The 17,825-nt window shown below is 43.8% G+C and overlaps 2 protein-coding genes across 4 annotated transcripts; one reads left to right on the forward strand and one right to left on the reverse strand.

The window, feature by feature from the left end:
• The first annotated feature begins 419 nt into the window (after positions 1 to 419).
• Positions 420 to 6,078, forward strand: LOC123078598 (uncharacterized). 3 transcript variants are annotated; one of them, XM_044501158.1, is made up of 3 exons: positions 420 to 690; positions 2,646 to 2,712; positions 3,632 to 6,078. In XM_044501158.1, the coding sequence occupies exon 3, from the start codon at positions 3,895 to 3,897 to the stop codon at positions 5,785 to 5,787; it is 1,893 nt and encodes a 630-aa protein (XP_044357093.1). In that variant the 5' UTR covers positions 420 to 690; positions 2,646 to 2,712; positions 3,632 to 3,894; the 3' UTR covers positions 5,788 to 6,078. The 3 variants fall into 3 exon arrangements, with proteins under 3 accessions (XP_044357093.1, XP_044357092.1, XP_044357091.1); XM_044501157.1 differs by having other exon boundaries at positions 423 to 690; positions 2,646 to 2,750; positions 3,635 to 6,078; XM_044501156.1 differs by having other exon boundaries at positions 423 to 690; positions 3,635 to 6,078.
• A 1,389-nt stretch (positions 6,079 to 7,467) lies between these two features.
• LOC123078600 (uncharacterized) lies at positions 7,468 to 15,389 on the reverse strand. Its single transcript, XM_044501159.1, has 14 exons — positions 14,737 to 15,389; positions 14,569 to 14,655; positions 13,095 to 13,204; positions 12,894 to 12,944; positions 12,599 to 12,770; positions 12,167 to 12,487; positions 11,860 to 12,060; positions 11,272 to 11,754; positions 10,972 to 11,181; positions 10,156 to 10,344; positions 9,720 to 9,883; positions 9,075 to 9,233; positions 8,463 to 8,541; positions 7,468 to 8,235 (listed from the first exon to the last, which is right to left on the reverse strand). Exons 1-14 carry the CDS (start codon positions 15,211 to 15,213, stop codon positions 7,795 to 7,797), a joined length of 3,144 nt encoding a protein of 1,047 aa, XP_044357094.1. The 5' UTR covers positions 15,214 to 15,389; the 3' UTR covers positions 7,468 to 7,794.
• Positions 15,390 to 17,825: the final 2,436 nt, after the last annotated feature.

Raw genomic sequence — 17,825 nt, forward strand, 5'->3', positions numbered from 1 at the left:
CTATACACATTCAATTAAAAATATATTAAAATATCTTATTCTACCAGTAGTACTACTATTGTATTTGTAGAAGCCAATTTAAGATGAATGTTTGTACTACTCCCTCTGTTCATTTTCATAAGACCTTGAAGACATTTCAGACAATGTACTCCCTCCGTTCGAAAAAGCTTGCTAGATACATTCATTTGAGGAACAAGCTTTTCCAGACAGAGGGAGTACAAAACAGCCCATTTTAAAGAAGAGAACGGAGGGAGTAGTAAAAAATGGTAGCGGTGGGAGTAGAAGCAAGCAAGAGAAGCGGTCGTACCTGGACAAGATGCCAAACCAGGTGGAAAGGGCAGGCACGAGTGCATTGCCTTTTGCCCGCTTTCCAATTCCCCTCGCCCTCATCACCTCACCTCACGGGGTGGCCACAGCGATTTACCTGTGTCGCCCCGCCCCGCCCCACTCCCCTCTCTCTTTTATAGCACCCCCTGCCCGCCTGCGTCCTCGGTTTTTCTCCGCTGAGCTTTCCTTCAACCCCGCTCAACTCCCGTCCTTCCTTCCCTCCTACAAATCTGGTCTGCTGGCCGCTGTTCGCCGCGGCCGCCGGGTCTCTCGCGCTCGCGCTACTACCTCAAAACCCTAGCCACCCTCGCGACCCAGTCGATTGGATCGCCCGCTTCCTCCTCGTCCTCCACCCAGACCCAGGTGCGTCGGCTGCCGGATTCTCCTCGCCCTCCCTACCCGCTTCCATGTCTGTATGTATGTATATGTCGTTTGCCTTCACCGTCGTTGCCGGGAAGCGCTTCCTCCCGTCTGCTATCGTCTCCGATGCGCGCCGGGGTTTCCTGCCCGCTTTCCGCCCATCGTTTTGCGCCGATTCGTGCCAGATTCACGACTCTCTGAAACCTGTTTTTTTAGATATCTCTCTCTGACTGTGTACGTGCTTCTTCTTTCATGGCTCTTGTGATTCTGTGATGTGCAGAGAAAGTCATGGCAGGCCTGTTTGTTGGTTTTCCTCTGAGATAAGAAATTTTTGGCGGCTTTCATTTATGCGCTCTTTTCTTTCCTCTCCTTTCCTTTAGCATGTAGCCTTTTGCGCCCCCTTTTTTGTTGCTTTCTGTTCAGGGTGAGCAATCTGGTGATACAAACAGCCGCCGCTGGAATTTGTTTCTTTACTCCTTTTTCTCATACCAGGTCGTTAGGGATTATGGCTCCGATTTCTAGCTTTTCATGGGCCATTCCTCAGACATGTGGGCGTGTTTGCCTCAGATTTGTCTTCTCTGTTTCGGTTGCCCTTGTTTATTAGATGACGGACATGGAAGATCGTTTCGGTGGACCTTTTTATCACCTGTCACTATTCGTGCTTCGTTAAATTATGGCTGGGTTGATGCGCAAAACTTTAGATTCTGGCGAATGCTAATTACAGAATTAGAGTTATAATAATAATAAACGTCTTATCGCTTAGCAAAGTGATCGTTTGCTCTGTTTTCTTGGGTATGCAATCCCTTCAGGGGTATGATACAATTCCATTTCTCAACTTTTCGAAAAAAAAATCCATTTCTCAAGCGAAGTAAAAAGGTGAAGACTCACGGCGTTTCCTCACGAACTTAGTGAAAACCTGTCATAATATTGTCCAATTGCCCGGTTTGGGTTGGCGTCGAGGTTTTGGGAATTAAGACTCGGCCAGTTGCCATGGATAACAAGGCTGGCTCTCTCACGAGTAATTACTTATTGATGTCAATGTTTGATCTGAAAAGCAAATCATAGCTGATGGGATCGTTGTATCTTTATTGATTGGAGGCTCCTCCAAAAGCAATGGCACTAATCCTATGACGAAAAAAATGCAACAATATTAAATCTAGGGTAACTACTGCCAGACTGCCAAAAATTGTGGCTTGTCGCAAAGAAATTGGTCACTATAGCTTTTGCAATGTTTAGCAGAAGCCTCCTTTTATCAGCCTGGCTGGATGCTAAGGAAGTGCAGCATCCTTAGTTGTGGTAGTGAGACACATAAGAGCCGTACACGAAGTGCCATACTTGTGGCAAAGTTTGGTTATGCAATTATTGATTGAGGCGTCGTCTAGTTTTAGGTTGTCCCAACTTGTAAGGGCATGCACAAGAATCTGATGCGCACGCTAAGCATATGAAGAATTGAACACCTTACTATAACTCTTTTAGTTGTGAGTGAAACTACCTTTTTCCTTCTTTTTGAGAAACTGGTCATACAATCATCTCCTGGCACGTACTCCCTCCGTCCGAAATACTTGTCATCAAAACGGATAAAAAAGGATGTATCTAGAACTAAAATATGTCTGGATACATCTTTTTTATCCATTTTGATGACAAGTATTTCCGGACGGAGGGAGTAACACATACTGAACTTCAAAAAATACTGTAGAAGGGATGAGCTAGTAGTAAGTGAATGGGATCACCATGAAGTTGGTGCTATTCTGATAACCCTGTGATTGGTACTTCCTATAATGTGTTTTGCAAAAGGAACATGACATAATTTAGCTATAATATGTGGGCTACAGTGTCAGCAACTTTAACATTTTCCTTCTGATGTGCACTAAAAATAGACAAGTGAAACATGTATTTAGCATGATCTACAATCTCTTATCCACCACATAAATTTTAACAAGACTACGTTATTTTTGCAGGGACCGCTGATTTCACTCCTCTGTGTTTTCAACTCACTTGGGCTCTGCGAGAGTGCTGCTATACTGGGTATAATTCAGCATCTTTGATATCTTCTTTATTATAAGGTCCTACATATCGACATTTTTCTGCCTTGCTACTGCACCTTATGAAGTGTACTTGTTGTTGGTCATCTTATGCAAATCAAAGATGTAACTGCATTACTTGTTAAGCAAAAGGTGTCATGCTGTTCAACTTCATTACTTGTTATAAGATAATGTGGTGCTGGTATTCAAATAAACAACAGATGGCAAATGTTTAATACAGTTGGAACTGCAATATTGAATTACACCTGGCCATCTATAGGTTCTGAGATTTGTTGTCCCCTCAGCTGATATAGTACATGTGTAATCAATCTTTCTGATCTTTGATCTGTGTAGGCACTTACAGATCAACAAATAAAAACGGTACATATAGACTCATCTCAAAACAATGCTATGCAATGTTATAATCTTATACTTCCTCCGTCCCGAATTACTTGTCTTACATTTGTCTAGATACGAATGTATCTAGACAGGTTTTAGTGTTAGATACATCCGTATCTAGACAAATCTAAGACAGGTAATTTGGGACGGAGGTACTAATATCTTGAGAGAATATGATTATAAAAGCTAACTATTGAAGTCACTACAAAATTATAAACAGAGTCTGTTAAATTTACAAGTTGAAAGATTTAGCATTAGTGTAAACCAACATTATTTTGTTTTGAATTATAAAGGCACCGACAATTCTAAGATCTCTTGATCATGACAGAAGTGGACATGTCATGACTGTGCTCTCCTTTTAGTAGATAGCTGCTCCTGGTTGTGGTCTTCTTTTCCCTTTGTATGCAATTTTTATGACCCTTTAATGTTAAGTAGCCTTTTATGGATCTCTTTTTACTTTTGCTGCATGAGCTTTGTAGTTGAGACTTCCTATGTTCTCATCTCATATATTTTTTGCTAATCAGCAGGATCATCACCTTCTGTTTGGCCTGAACTGTGGAAGTTTCTAAGTAGAAACTGAGGGTCAGTTCAAAACTTCATCCCACTCACCCCATACATACTGGCGAGAAATGGACCGTGATGATGTATCTGGCTTTGTTAGCGGGGGTTGCAAGCTGTTCTGAGTTTTCTAACCTAGTAGAAGTTCATAAATAAAGTTATGATACCAGGAAGTCAGTCAACTGGTGGTTCTTTTCATTTACTAATTGGTTGATGTTTCCGAATTGGAATGGACAAAACTTCTCATGGCCTTGGATTTGGTGATAGCATCAACTCGTTAAACACTTCTCAGTACCAGAGTTCAGTCCAACATACTGCTCAGCATAGAGACACTACACTTGATTCCACATCATACTCCAGCTTTTCATTCACTAACACAAAAGCCCTGAAAAGGAAGTGGGGTACTATGGCGGGAGCAGAAGGTACTGGGGATGCATTACTCACTCTGGGTTTAGGCCGTTCACCAAGTTCATCTGACGATAGCAAAGTAAGCTCTGCCACAGCTTGTGCAATGTCTCCATGCTCGCTAAAGGAGGCTGATGAGGAGTCATCTGTTGATCTTAGCTTGAATTTTGAGCTTTCCCTTGGCAATGATGTTGCACACTTCCAACGGAAATCCTCTGCTGGTTTGGTGGCCAAATCTCCTAAACTGGATCTTCAGTTGAGTTTATCCACTGGCTCACCTGAATCTGCTGTCACTTGTACAAATATGGTGTCACCAAATATTCATGATGGCTTGGACATACCAGTGACCTATTCATTACCAGCCATTATAGGGAATGGGTCAGCACCGTCTAGTTGGGGTTTTGAGCACTCTGTGGTTTCATCATCATATGCGTCTGAAGCAACATATGCCTTTCCATTTTCGAAGATACCCAGACAAGAGAATGGTACTTTGTCTTCGCCAGTCATATCGTCAACTATGCCAGCAAGTGTGAAGAGCTCGGTTGCCTGTACTTCGGTGGTAACTAACCCTCAGCAGCGCAATCTTAACACTAAAACCTGCCAATTCCCTGGATGTGGGAAAGGGGCAAGAGGTGCATCAGGGCATTGCATAGCCCATGGTGGTGGCAGGCGATGCCAGAAACCTGGTTGCCAGAAGGGTGCTGAAGGAAGGACCATATATTGCAAGGCCCATGGTGGAGGGAGGAGATGTGAGTTTCTTGGATGTACAAAGAGCGCTGAAGGGCGCACCGACCACTGCATTGCCCATGGCGGTGGCCGCCGGTGCAGTAATGATGGCTGCTCCCGTGCTGCCCGAGGAAGATCTGGCTTATGCATCAGGCATGGAGGTGGAAAAAGATGTCAGCAGGAGAAGTGCACCAAGAGCGCAGAAGGTCATTCTGGCCTCTGCATCTCTCATGGGGGTGGGAGGCGTTGCCAGTTTCCAGAATGTGCAAAGGGTGCACAGGGAAGCACAAAGTTCTGCAAGGCGCATGGTGGAGGCAAGCGCTGCACTTTCTTGGGCTGTACCAAAGGAGCTGAAGGCAGCACCCCTTACTGCAAGGGCCACGGAGGAGGCAAGCGCTGCTTATTTGAGGGTGGTGGAGTGTGCCCGAAGAGTGTGCATGGCGGGACGCAGTACTGTGTTGCGCACGGTGGTGGGAAGAGGTGCGCTATTTCTGATTGCACTAAGAGTGCTAGAGGGCGGACGGAGTACTGTGTGCGCCATGGTGGTGGCAAGAGATGCAGGTTCGACGGCTGTGTGAAGAGTGCACAGGGGAGCACTGATTTCTGCAAGGCGCACGGGGGAGGCAAGCGCTGCTCATGGGGCCTGCCGGACTCGAGCTTCGGTATTGGCACAGAGCAGTGTGATAAATTTGCTCGCAGCAAGACTGGCCTCTGTTCAGCTCACACCGCTCTAGTCCAGGACCACTGTGTTCATGGTGGTGGTACATTAGGCCCTGTGATCCACCACTTCGCCACAGATGTTAAACCCGACGAGATGGAAGTTGCTGCAGCAGTGAAGGTTGATCCTGTTTCGATGCAGTCGGAGCCTCCATTGCCGGAGGGCAGGGTGCATGGCGGCGGGCTGCTGGCGCTGCTTTCTCGCGGCGGAAACCACACAGGCCCTGTTGGTAACTTGGAGAACGGCGCCTCTGTCATGATGGCGTGGATGTGAGTGGGCGGACATTCTCATCAAGAATTGGTTGCTTCAAGTTTTGATCTGTTTCCAGAGCTAATGCTGTGGCGGGATGAAGTTCCACATTTCACCAATTGTTGTCCTAGTTGTTTGGAAGTGGTAGGACATATATCCTCCGTGTAGAATAAATAAGGGAGAGCGTTGTGGGCTTCTCTGTTATTGTAATTAATTAATTAATGTCGTCAAACTGCCCTTGCTTTGTGTTTATTACAGTTTGTGTAATCTGATACTATTTCACACTTCCTACTTGGATGTCATCTCTTCGCTGTTTGCTTTGCTTTGTGTTTCTGGTAATAGTGCAGCATGTAGTACGATATTTTTGGTGGGTAGAAGTCTGTCTTATATTGATCGGATGAGGGTTATTTTGTTATCGATTATTCATCAGATAATTCTTCTTTTTGCCGAGTCATCAGATAATTCTCAGTCGCGTCAAGAGATGAATGTTGATGCATATATCATTTCTAGAAACTCTCTAGATTTAGTACCATGAATGTCAAGAGAAGAATGTTGATGCGCATATCATTGCTAGAATCTCTCTAGATTTTTTTGGAACTTGTGGCACACTCAAATCAAGTACTTGTTACATCACTGACAAGTTCAGCTAGGATAATCTACGAAGGATCACCCTCATCCTCCCAAGAAACTACATAACTATAATCATAGGAAATCCTAGCAAGCTTGTGTGCCACCTTGTTCCCCTAAGTGAGAGGAAAATACCCAATACTTTGAGCTAAATGAAAACACTTCGTTCAGAGTAGTAGAATAAAATGAAACTCTAGATTTAGTACCATGAACATCAAGAGATGAATGTTGATGCCCATGTCATTGCTAGAATTTTCTCAACAACAAAAAAATCGTTGCTAGAAACTCTCTAGATTTAGTACCAGACCGCCATGTATGGCTTTTGAGGCCCGGGCTACGTAAAATATGTTATCATTGATCAATAAAGCTTGGGAGTTACGCTAAAAAAGAAGAGATGTGAGGCAGGTTCCAGGGAAGCTTGTGGTCAGGCACTAGCCAGGGTACCAAATGTTACAATTGTGTCGAATTATTGGGCTAGAGTTAGACTTGGAGTATACGAAGGGTTAGATGTTTGAGTCTAACACGTGTTACAGGTCACTGTGGATAGCAGAAATAAACGACATAAGATCAGGCCTGCCATGGCAAGGATGGCCGGAGCGCTGTTTGGTAGCCTTATCGTCAATCTGTATCATGTGATACATGATGATATGTGCCTTGTAATTATGCTCCAGGGATTGGCCGCGATGGTGAACCTCATTAACAAAACATCACGTGTTCACATCTACCCCTTCCGTTCCTAAATATAAGTCTTTCAGAGATTCCATCTGTTTCTAAATATAAGTTTTTCAAAGATTTCAATGAAGACTACAAACGGAGCAAAATGAGTGAATCTACACTCTAAACTATGTCTATATACATATGTATGTAGTCCCTATTAGAATATCTAGAAAAACTTATATTTAGGAACAGAGGGAGTACTTTTCTGCAATGATCTATCACGTATTTTCTGATACCAACGACCCTGGGAATCTGACTTCCAGGTGGTGGTTTCCTCCAGAAATTCCATATAGGCGTCCTGCACCAGTGTCAAACGCAACTGGTTCTTCCTTAACCAACACGCAACATGAATGATCCCCGAAAAGGAAAAGGAGATGTTATGCAGTTAACTCAAGAGTAAAGGCAATGCACAGTACGCTCAGTACAATGTTCCAAGAGAATCAGTTACCGTGGCTACGAAGGAGAAAGTCAACTGGGTCAACAGAAGCTCCATCGCAAAGCCAAATTTACACCTACGAACCTACGATCGCAACTCGATGGCCTAGTTATGTTACAGGGCAAAACTGGACAAAAATAATCACACCCACCTGGGAGCAACCAGTTAGGAGATTAGCAGAAAACAAAGAATGAACAAAATTTCCTGAAGAATGAATAACTGTCCTAAGTATGTGGTTAAGCGCTACTCAATCAACTGTCCGTCCTTGTGTCGTTTAAGCGACCGGCATCATCTGACGGTGGCTTTATGTACCTCCCTATGGTTTTTTGCCGAGCCCTCTTCTTCATTCTCTGGATCTTGTCTTTGGTCTGTTGCTTCCTCCGCTCCTTCTCCTGCTGCCGCATGGTCCTCTCCCGCTCGTACAGACCTTGCCACACAACTTCGCCAGTTTGTGGCCAGAGCCACCTTCTGTCAGGGTGGTCCGCATCAGCCTCTTCTGCCAAGTCTTCGTCCATGCTCTTCAGGGTAGCGTAGGAGAACCACTGGATTGACATCTGACCTCTCCTGCCCTCCAGCGGATGCTGCTCCTGCATTGCACCAGTCTCTGGGTTTACATAGACCATCCGCCGTGCACTGTGGAACGCCCAAACGTTTACAATCAACTCGAGAACACCAGAGTAGCAGTGCTTGTCCTGTACATGTACATATCAACAAGAGAGCAACGGTCACAGGTTTTCGAGGTGGAAATAGCATAACTATCGTATATCACAAACATATAGGTCAGATTTCATTTCCTGTAAAAGTGATCAGCTGTTCTTTTGTTCCAGCCACAAGTGTTCGAATGTTCTATATCAGTATATCACTGTGACAGGACTAGGAAGGGTATTAACTATTGTCAATAGGTGATAGAGGCGCTCACCCTGTGGAGACTCAAGATGCAATGCCCAGTTTGATGATGCTTGTCGTACATCTGTGCATCCAGCGCATCTACAAACATCCTACAAAACAGCATCTCTGTAAAATACCAACCGAGTATATACAAGAAAGAATTTGAACCATAAAACGCAGGACTTAAAACAAACCAAGTCCTCTTTGGACCTTAGCCCAATGTCTACACATGCAACAACAAGGCTATATACTTAAACAGTAAAAAATACACACATACTCCCTCCGTCCAGAAAAGCTTGTCCCTTAAATGGCTCAAATGGATGTATCTAGCACTAACTTGGTGCTACATACATCCATTTGAGGGACAAGCTTTTTCGGACGGAGGGAGTACAACTTTAACCATCGCTGGGCGTTATTGGAGACGGTATATACACAGGCTATGAAATTCTTACAGTAGTAGATCACTTTTTCATAGCCTGTGTATACGCAGGAGTACTTTTTTATGTTCACGGTAGTAGATCACTTGAAATGCATATAGTACAAGGCAACGACCAACTAGCCAGTGCACCAGGATTTCCATATCTAGTTAAAAAGAGTACTAGCTATATGGTTTGGCTATAATAATACTTTAAAAAAATGTTACCTTGAGAACATTACAAATTCCAGGAACGATCTCGTAGGCATAACCCAGCTTTGCATCACAGACCACGTGTCTCCGTCATTAGGCATACGTGGCAGAGAATTCAAATCTCCATCAAGCTGCAAGCCATACATCCTTTGAAAAGCCTCCAAAACAGCTAACCTTCAGGACAGAACTATGAAGAAAATTAGTTTGTTGTAAAACAAAGCAATTCAGTTTGGCACCACAGCCAAAAATTCTACTTTAAACAGTTCGTGAAATAGCAACTTTAGTTCTGTAAACATGGTAGGCCAGAAAGGGCAGTAAGATTCTCTAAAATGTTAGTATATAAGAGCATTCAGGTCACTACTTTAATGATCTAAGCGTTCTTATGTTTCTTCACGGAGGGAGTACACTGTAAGAAATGATGGTTGGTAACATGTTTTTAGAACAACTTATTGCCCAATCCAATACAATATCTGTTAAAACTAGAACATTCACAAAACTACATGCAACAGTGCAACCTACTCCCTCCGTCCGAAAATACTTGTCATCAAAATGGATTAAAAGGGATGTACCTAGAACTAAAATACATCTAGATACACCCCCTTTTATTCATTTTGATGACAACTATTTCCGGACGGAGGGAGACATGGTTAGATAGATGACCTGCAGTTCCCAGCATTAATCGCATCACAGAGGGACCAGAAATCTTGATTAGCATGATTTCTTGGATCTTGGTCCATACGAACCCAAAAGTAGAAGGCATCTCCATGCTTTTGAGTTTGAATAGCTTCCAACATTGCAGATTCAGCATTTTTTGACAAGTTCGCCTGCTTAGGAAATGGGATGGTAAGTATAGATAAGATGCTAAAAATTATGCACGACCTGGATAACTAATCTACATTGCATCATCAAAAGGAAAATTCATATCTACAGCTTGACAACGTATTAGGCAGTGACATCCAATGCACAGGTTCTGTACAAAGAATAATGCCCAAATCATTCTTATATCTATCATATTCATTGAGAATCAGTGGTACCCCAAAATAAAAATAATCAAAATACAAAGACCTCTTTGATATCAAAACAAAAATCATTTTACCTTTCTTGCAGTCACCCTCCAGGATTGAAATCCTATCCAAGAATTCTTGTGTATCCGGTCAATTCTGTTAGCCAGAGCAAAGAAAGCTCCAAATTCGCCAAGGATATCTCTGTAGTACCCACTGTTGAGCAGCGGGAGACGAGAAGAAGCATCAATGTCATCTGCTCCGAATCTTCGACCTTTTGAAGACTAATGGAAAACAAACTTCATGTGATCAATTTAAGCCATTGAAATATTTCTTAAGAGTGGCCAAATATATTCTGGCTAGCCACATACCAAAATCGGTTCCATTAGTATTAATTCAGTGATAAAAAATAATTTAAAACAAAGAAGAAATACGTATTTATTTATTTTAGTGGAAGAAGAAATAACTAATATACACATATTTGCATCTACATGTAAAGTCACCAGTCACCACATGGGTTGTTGGATTAAGTTTAGTTCGATCAGATATCTCCTCAGGTGACTAAATCTGAGCAATCCAAATCTGACTCAATGGTATACATGGCAGTTATATATGTTAACACCTAGATGAGTTTGCATTAGTTGTATGCAGGAAGCAATGCAAATCTTAGTTCCATCAAAAGTTGTGTTCACTGTCACACTCCCCATTTAACATGTACAACCAGCCATGGTACAAGGAATATGACATTTATATAAGGTCGGCTACAGATTTTAGATCTCATGATAAATTTTAGTGATTTATTGGTTTATAACATCAGAGATGGTTTTTAAATGTGTACATTTGGAGCATTCAGGCTGACCATTTAACATTCTGAACAACTTGGTTAGTGCTAAGAGGTGAAAACAGCTTACCAGGCCAATTCCACGATACAGAGAGCTCTGATGCAGAAAGGGCCAAGTTCCCTCCCCATAGAAGGGTTCGTATATACAGAGTGGCTGACCTGTCCGTTCAAGCTCCTTTTCATCTCTTTCATGCAATTCATTTTTCATCCTATCCACCCTTTTGACATTTCTATACACTTCCTCCCATGTTCCACGAGGTTGGTCACTCCTCTCCTTCAACTGCATAACAATCCAATCAAATTACTTAGCATGCATTGTTAAAACGATGAAAAATGATGTGTTAAATATCAAATTTACGTCAATACTTACATACTCTTCTTCCAATTTCATTTTGGCGCTCATAATCCGATTTGCTCTTTCTTCCTTCCATGCAATAGCAGAGAACGTTTCATCAATCTTTGGTGTAATACTGTGAGGATCATTCTTTCTGTTCCTGTGCCAATCCATTTTCTTGAGCATCTTGCAGTCAGCCAAACTTTCATTCACATTGTATAAGTGCTTCACATCCTCAAATAGATGCCATTTCCACTCTTGTTTCAAAGGCAAAGGTATCTCCCCAGCAGTTAACGGGGTCAGTGTTTCGGAAGGAAACTTGATAACATTTTCCAATAGTACAGCATAGCCTTCAATGGCTTCAGAAGCCATCAGATCCTTCGCACGGGCTTTACCAACTGATGCAATATTTTTCCCTAGATCGGATAGTTCCCCATTTGATACCACTTGCAGTAGGACTTGACTTAACATGGCAATATTCTTTCTTGGAAAAAGGAGTCCATTTATCCCATCATCAATCTAAGCCATCAAGATAACAGTGTTAGCTTATGATAAGATGTGCAATGGTAAGGTATTGTGTTGATAAATGCAATGCCAATAAAATTTGAGACATCATGAGCATACATATTTTGTGATCATTCCAAGGTCCGGAGCTATAACCAGCTTCTCAAGAATCATAGCTTCAACTAGCACACTGGGGAAGGATTGCTCATCAAGGCAAGAACAGTATATGACAAGGTTAGCTATAGCAAGGAGATTGTCAGTATCTTCAACAGCAACATGCTCCACTGCACCTCTTGAGAAGCCAACATTTAAAGCAATGGCCTATGATGATTAGAGCAATACCAAGCAGTTAGATGCAATTTAAAGGTTTATGACCTCTAAATAGTGAATTCAAACGATGAAAGACAGCATGGTTGTACATCCTAACCTCAAGGGCTATCCTATGCTTATCAGTTTGGTTTCCTGTTAAGATTCTCACTTTCAGTTCAGTCTGTGTGCTATTCTCAGAAGGATACTGCTGTAAAAGAGGTCCTACTGCTTGCAAGACAAGTGCCTCTTCCATCAAAAGCCCATCATATGAAAACTGACTACCAACCATAGCAATTACAAAATCTCTTGGACCTAAACTCAGGCTGATTCTCACATCTTTGTCATAATTTTTCGCAATGAATCTATCAGCTTGAAATGCTGGTGCAGGAGAACCTGGAATCACGAAATAGTTACCAGAATCAAATGCAGCATACATCACCTGCAGGAAATGAATATAATAAAATAATCTTATGTCAGGCTGGGGGATCTACATAAAAACGCAAACATTATTAATTCGTCAAATTTAGTAGTATGAGAATAGCTTAAATACCGGCAATATGTAGTTGGGAAAAACTATAACATTTGCCCTGCTAAAGACTTCTTGCCAACCACCTAGGATTTGAGTCATTCCACTAGACTTATATTCCCTAATACAATGAGCGAGGGAAGTCTCGTGCACAGTCCAAATGACAGGTACGGATTTGAAAGGCTCCTGCAAAAGACTGCAGCAAGACACATTAACTTTGAGTAAACATTTGGAAGCGGTCAAAATTAAACACCTGACTTTGTGCAAACACCTTAGAATAATCTGAAATATGTAGTCATAGTCCTTGTTTCATAACTACCTTGAAAATACTGGCCTTGCTTCAATTGAGTTTACAAGCATGCCATCATAGCTGCAGAAATACAAATAAACCTGGTGAGGAAATGATTAGGATGTGAGGCTGAGGCCACATACTATTTTCAAGTTAAAAATGCTACATTATGAGACAATACGCAGTAAGTAATATAAGCAAAGAACTGGCAAGATATACTTTAAAACTTACTCTAGCCAATCTATAGAAGTGAGTAACTTTGTGTCCACAGGTAAGATCTCAACTGGTATGCCAATAGTACTCCAAATACTACTACATGGGCCATCCTCAAATGAGAAAACCTGCATTGAAAATTTGCAAAGCGGATTAATAACAACATACAGACAGGGAGTTTATGACATTTCAATCATGCGCGTCCATTTTGGTTTGGGTACTTGTGCAGTTCAAGTTTTGTGCAAAAGACCATAGATACACACTATGATAAGAGTGATTCAAGTAATCTATGCCTCAGTACTTGGGTTTTGGCTAGACATCTCAACTTGAATAGTTGGACTAGACAAGCAACTTGTTGACTAGACGTGACTCGTCAATGACAACTAGTGGCTCGACTAATTGTGCAACCCACTATAAGACTGAGCTCATGTTAGACCGAGACCACTCCAAAAGAGATGTACTTCCTAGTAAGCTCAAAGTATCAACCTAGCTCCCTGCCTCTGATAACCTAATACTTATAGCAAGATGTTGTGCTGGTTCAGAAAGTGGCCATGTATTTCTGGCTCCCACTCCCTTCAAATTTTGCAGTGTAGTCAACTAGTTAGGCCCCACTTGGATTGTCGATTGGCTCCTAAATACCCCCGTAACCGATACAGACCTCCAGCCATCGTGTTTATTCCAGGTGGAAATCACGCTGCAACCGGTAATATACACCTGTAAATTAAATCCCGGTCTATAAGCTTACACCGATTCCAAGCAGGGTCTAATGTGGTATTTGTAGCAAGCATGGCCACTAGTCTATGCATCGCACCCCGGCAAAAAGACTCGACTCTTCGGCTCATAAACTTAACACAGCACTTTAGAACCTATGCACATGCAAAAGTTTCTGCAACATAATGATCATGCACCATACAAAGAAGACAAAACAATAGAAATGAATAATCCATGCATATAGTACAGATTTTATTTCAACAAAGATCCTATTTCATCTCTAAGTGCTCATGAACTAGCAGTAATCAAAATATTAAACTTGCTGAAAAAGCGCAAAGGTAGAAGGAGGGTTCAGGGGGGGAACACCAACCATCGTTCAAGCATACCACAGTCCACAGAGTTCCATAATAAGACCATAACGCACATAGGGGTAATTAGGATACATATACGCGTGATATACTCCATTAGTCTAACAAAATATCACTAAGACTTGCACTGCATAAATTAGATTTGATTGTTGCCACCTCGGAAAGTAGGAGGTACTGACAGTGATACCTCATGCTACCTCTCGTGGAACTGCTATACTAGGAAGTGTGAACATCGAAATTAGAACTAAGAGATTAGTTGCATTACCGAATAGTACATCAGATACGGAATCTGAACTTGCTGTGTATACCATCAAGGAATATCACTTGACGAAGCAAACCAACTAATGAAGGAAACAATAAAGAGACGGCAACACGCGTTCCGGTATTCAGAAGAAAGCAGTTGAGGCACGCACCTTCATTTCGTAGCCCATCGCCTCCAGCACAGAGGCGACGCTGATCATCTGAAGCTGCATTGCGTCGGGAGAGAGATCCCCAAACACCTAAACGAAGTGCAATGAAAAAAATCAGAGCCGGAATCGCGAGAAAACAGAACTCAAACACCGCCCAGCTCAACAACTCACCAAGGCGAGGCGCGGCTTCCGGGCCCCGACCCTCTTGACGGGTCTCCCGAGCTCCGCCAAGCTCTGAGCATCCTGACTCCGCTCCCTCGCCCACTTGTCCCGCAGCCTCGTGGGCTCGAACGTGAGGCCCTCGCCGTTCTCCAGCCCGCCGAGACCGCGAGGCAGCACGGCTTCGGTCCCGCCCCGCCCCCATCCCCCGCTGGCGCGTCGCGAAGGGAGCTGCATCGTCGGGTTCTCGACGACGACCGATCCGGGGAGGAAGGTGTACACGAGAATGGTGACGAGGAAGAAGGCGGCAGCGGTGCCGATCCACTGAAGGAAGTCCACCTTGTCGACGAGCACGAACCGCGCGAGCCTGGATCTCACGCCCGGCCTCCGCGCCGCGCCTCCGCCGCCCGCCGGGGCGCGCGGCACCGGCGCCGGTGCCGCCGCGCGCTTGTAGCTCCCCGACCCGGCGGCGCTGTCGAGGGAGCCCATCGGCGCTCGGCCTAGGGTTTCGGGGCGGCCGCGGCCGCAGAGAGCATGGCGAGCGAGCGAGCGATTAGAAGCGGAGCAGTTGAGGAGAGCTGGGGACTGTGGAAGACTCGTGAGTCGTATTTAGCGAAGGAGGCGTTGCGCTGCCCCTGTTTTGTTCGTTTGGTCTGAGAGGGATGGGGGCGACTGGCGAGGACGAAGGGGCCTGGTGTGGTTTAAGGCGACGCTGGCAAGGCGACGTCCAGACGTCGGATCTCGATCGGACGGCGGGGTTTCGGGGGTTTAGCCTCGCGGTCGCGGGGCATGGGGCCGCGTGTTTCGGGAACCGGATGGAGTTACCACGTCTCGGGCTGCGTGTCATGCTGCCGCCACGCCGTCATGGCTGTTACAGGGCATGACAGGTGGGTCTACTTCTTTCGGGCCCGCGTGGCAGCCTCGAGGGTCGGCCGTTTACCGGGTGAGCATCGATCTGTTTTGCAGTCTCTAGCGACATGTTTTTTCTCGTGCGCCGCACCGCTACTTGCCTGGGACGGAAATAATTAATCAGAATATGAAGGAAAGCACGCAGGGGGGAAAGTGGCAGGGAAAAGGGAGAGCGGTGATTCGTCGTTCGACCGTAAAGTCTGGGCACGGTGGGGTGGGGTACATGCTTGTTAACTCAACTGGGGAAGGGAGGCTAGAGGGGAGCGGGAGAAAGCCGGGCGGCTCCGTGGCCGAAAGCTCCAGCCGTGGCGGCGACGAAGCGGGCGTTGCGGGGCAGTTTGGTTCATGTCCTGAACTCCATGCCTGGGAAATTTTGCTGCCTGGCCAGGCGTGAGAATCTGAAAAAAAGTTGCCTGGTCAGGCTAGCATATGGAAGGAGTGTTTGGTTCATAGCCTGGCCTAGTGGATTTTAACCCGTCGCTGTTTGCTCCCTGTTTGCCTCGTTTTCTGCACCACATCAATTAATATATGTAATTACTTTCAGGCTGCTGCACCAGGCTGTCCAGGCATCCAAAAAAGGACGCCTTGGACCAGGCTAATCATCTTGCCTTGTTTTCCACCAGGCTAACTAGGTTGTTTCGTTGTCCAGGCCAGGCGTACTTCCTCTTTTCGTGGACATCAATCAAACATGCAGCAGGAAATTCCAGGCAGCCCCCAGGCCAGGCGTCACCCGCTGTGGACACGAACCAAACTGCCCCGCGTCCGGCCAGAGGAGAAGATATGCCGCCCGGTTCACTGACGGCTGACGCAACGCAGCGCGTGTATGCGGCTGAGAAACGTGTTGCTGTGTAAACCGTGAGTTGTAGCTAGATATACGAGTGGAATGCAAAAAGAAAAATATCACTTTACAATTCGCAAAAATTACCGTATCAAAAAACATAAGGCAGATAATTGTCTGCCTTTTACATTAAAAAAAACGCTTCAAAAATTGACAGCGGTAAAAAGCATTGAGTTTTTTTTCAAAAAGGGGTCAGGCCCCGGCCTCTGCATCAGAATGATGCATGCGGCCATATTATTAATAAATAAGCAAAATGTTCAACAAAAGTCACTACTGGAATCAGCTTCTTTGTCGTTGGTTAAAAAGGGTTTTCATTGAGATTTCGTGGTATCACTACTGGCCGCATGCATCATTCTGATACATAGCTAGGCAACACTGGGAAGCTGCCACGTGTCTAGCTATGCCATCCGCCAGCCGACGGCAAAGAGGTTTGAATCTTTGTCGTCTGCTGGCGGACGGCATAGCTGGTCACTTTGTCGTCTGCCAGCAGACGGCAAAATGACCAAATAGGCAGCCAGTGTTCCCAGTTTGCACAGGTGACTGCCACGTGTCCTCTTTGTCGTCCCCTGTTTTTATTTAAATCCAATTAATTAGACATGGTTTCAAACACAGATATACATGCATACATATCCAACATATCCAACAGCATGTCCAACAACATATTTCATCAAATCCAACAACATAGTTCAACAAAGTCCAACATATCCATATATACATGACCAGAAACAAGTTTCCAACAACATATCCATATAGACATACATATCCAAACAAGTTTTCATAAACAACAAGGAAGCACCAGAAGAATAGTACACTCCATGAATCCAAGCTTCCTCATGTAAAGCAAATCTGCAAATTGGGAAAGATGAAAGTTAGAAAAGAAGAAGAAGAAGACTAGTTAAAAGAAGAAGAAGAAGAAGAAGAAGAAGAAGATTTTTTTTTCTTCTCTTTCTTTTTCTCCTCTCCTCTTCTTTATCTTCTTCTTCTTCTAACTAAGGTAGATAAAAATGCCATTTTATTGCTAAGCTAGGTAAAAATGTTAAGTGTAGGTCATTTTAGAGCTAAGCTAGGTAAATAGGTCATTTTGAATCTTAGTAAGGTTATTATGTCATTTTCGAGGAAAATAAGGTAAGTCTATATCATTTTGGAGGTAACAAAGATTATCATGACATTTTTGACCTAAGTATGCTAAGTATGTCATAAATGAACTGAATAAGCTAAGTATAGCTCATTTTTATCTACTTAGGTAATTATGCCATTTAGGAGGAAAATAAGCTAAGTATCCATTTGTAAAGCAAAACACTAGAGAAAACTTACCCTTATCACAACAAATGTGAGGAAGATCACAAATAAGGTA

The sequence above is a fragment of the Triticum aestivum genome, chromosome 3D, assembly GCF_018294505.1.
Source record: "Triticum aestivum cultivar Chinese Spring chromosome 3D, IWGSC CS RefSeq v2.1, whole genome shotgun sequence".
Lineage (NCBI taxonomy): Eukaryota > Viridiplantae > Streptophyta > Magnoliopsida > Poales > Poaceae > Triticum > Triticum aestivum.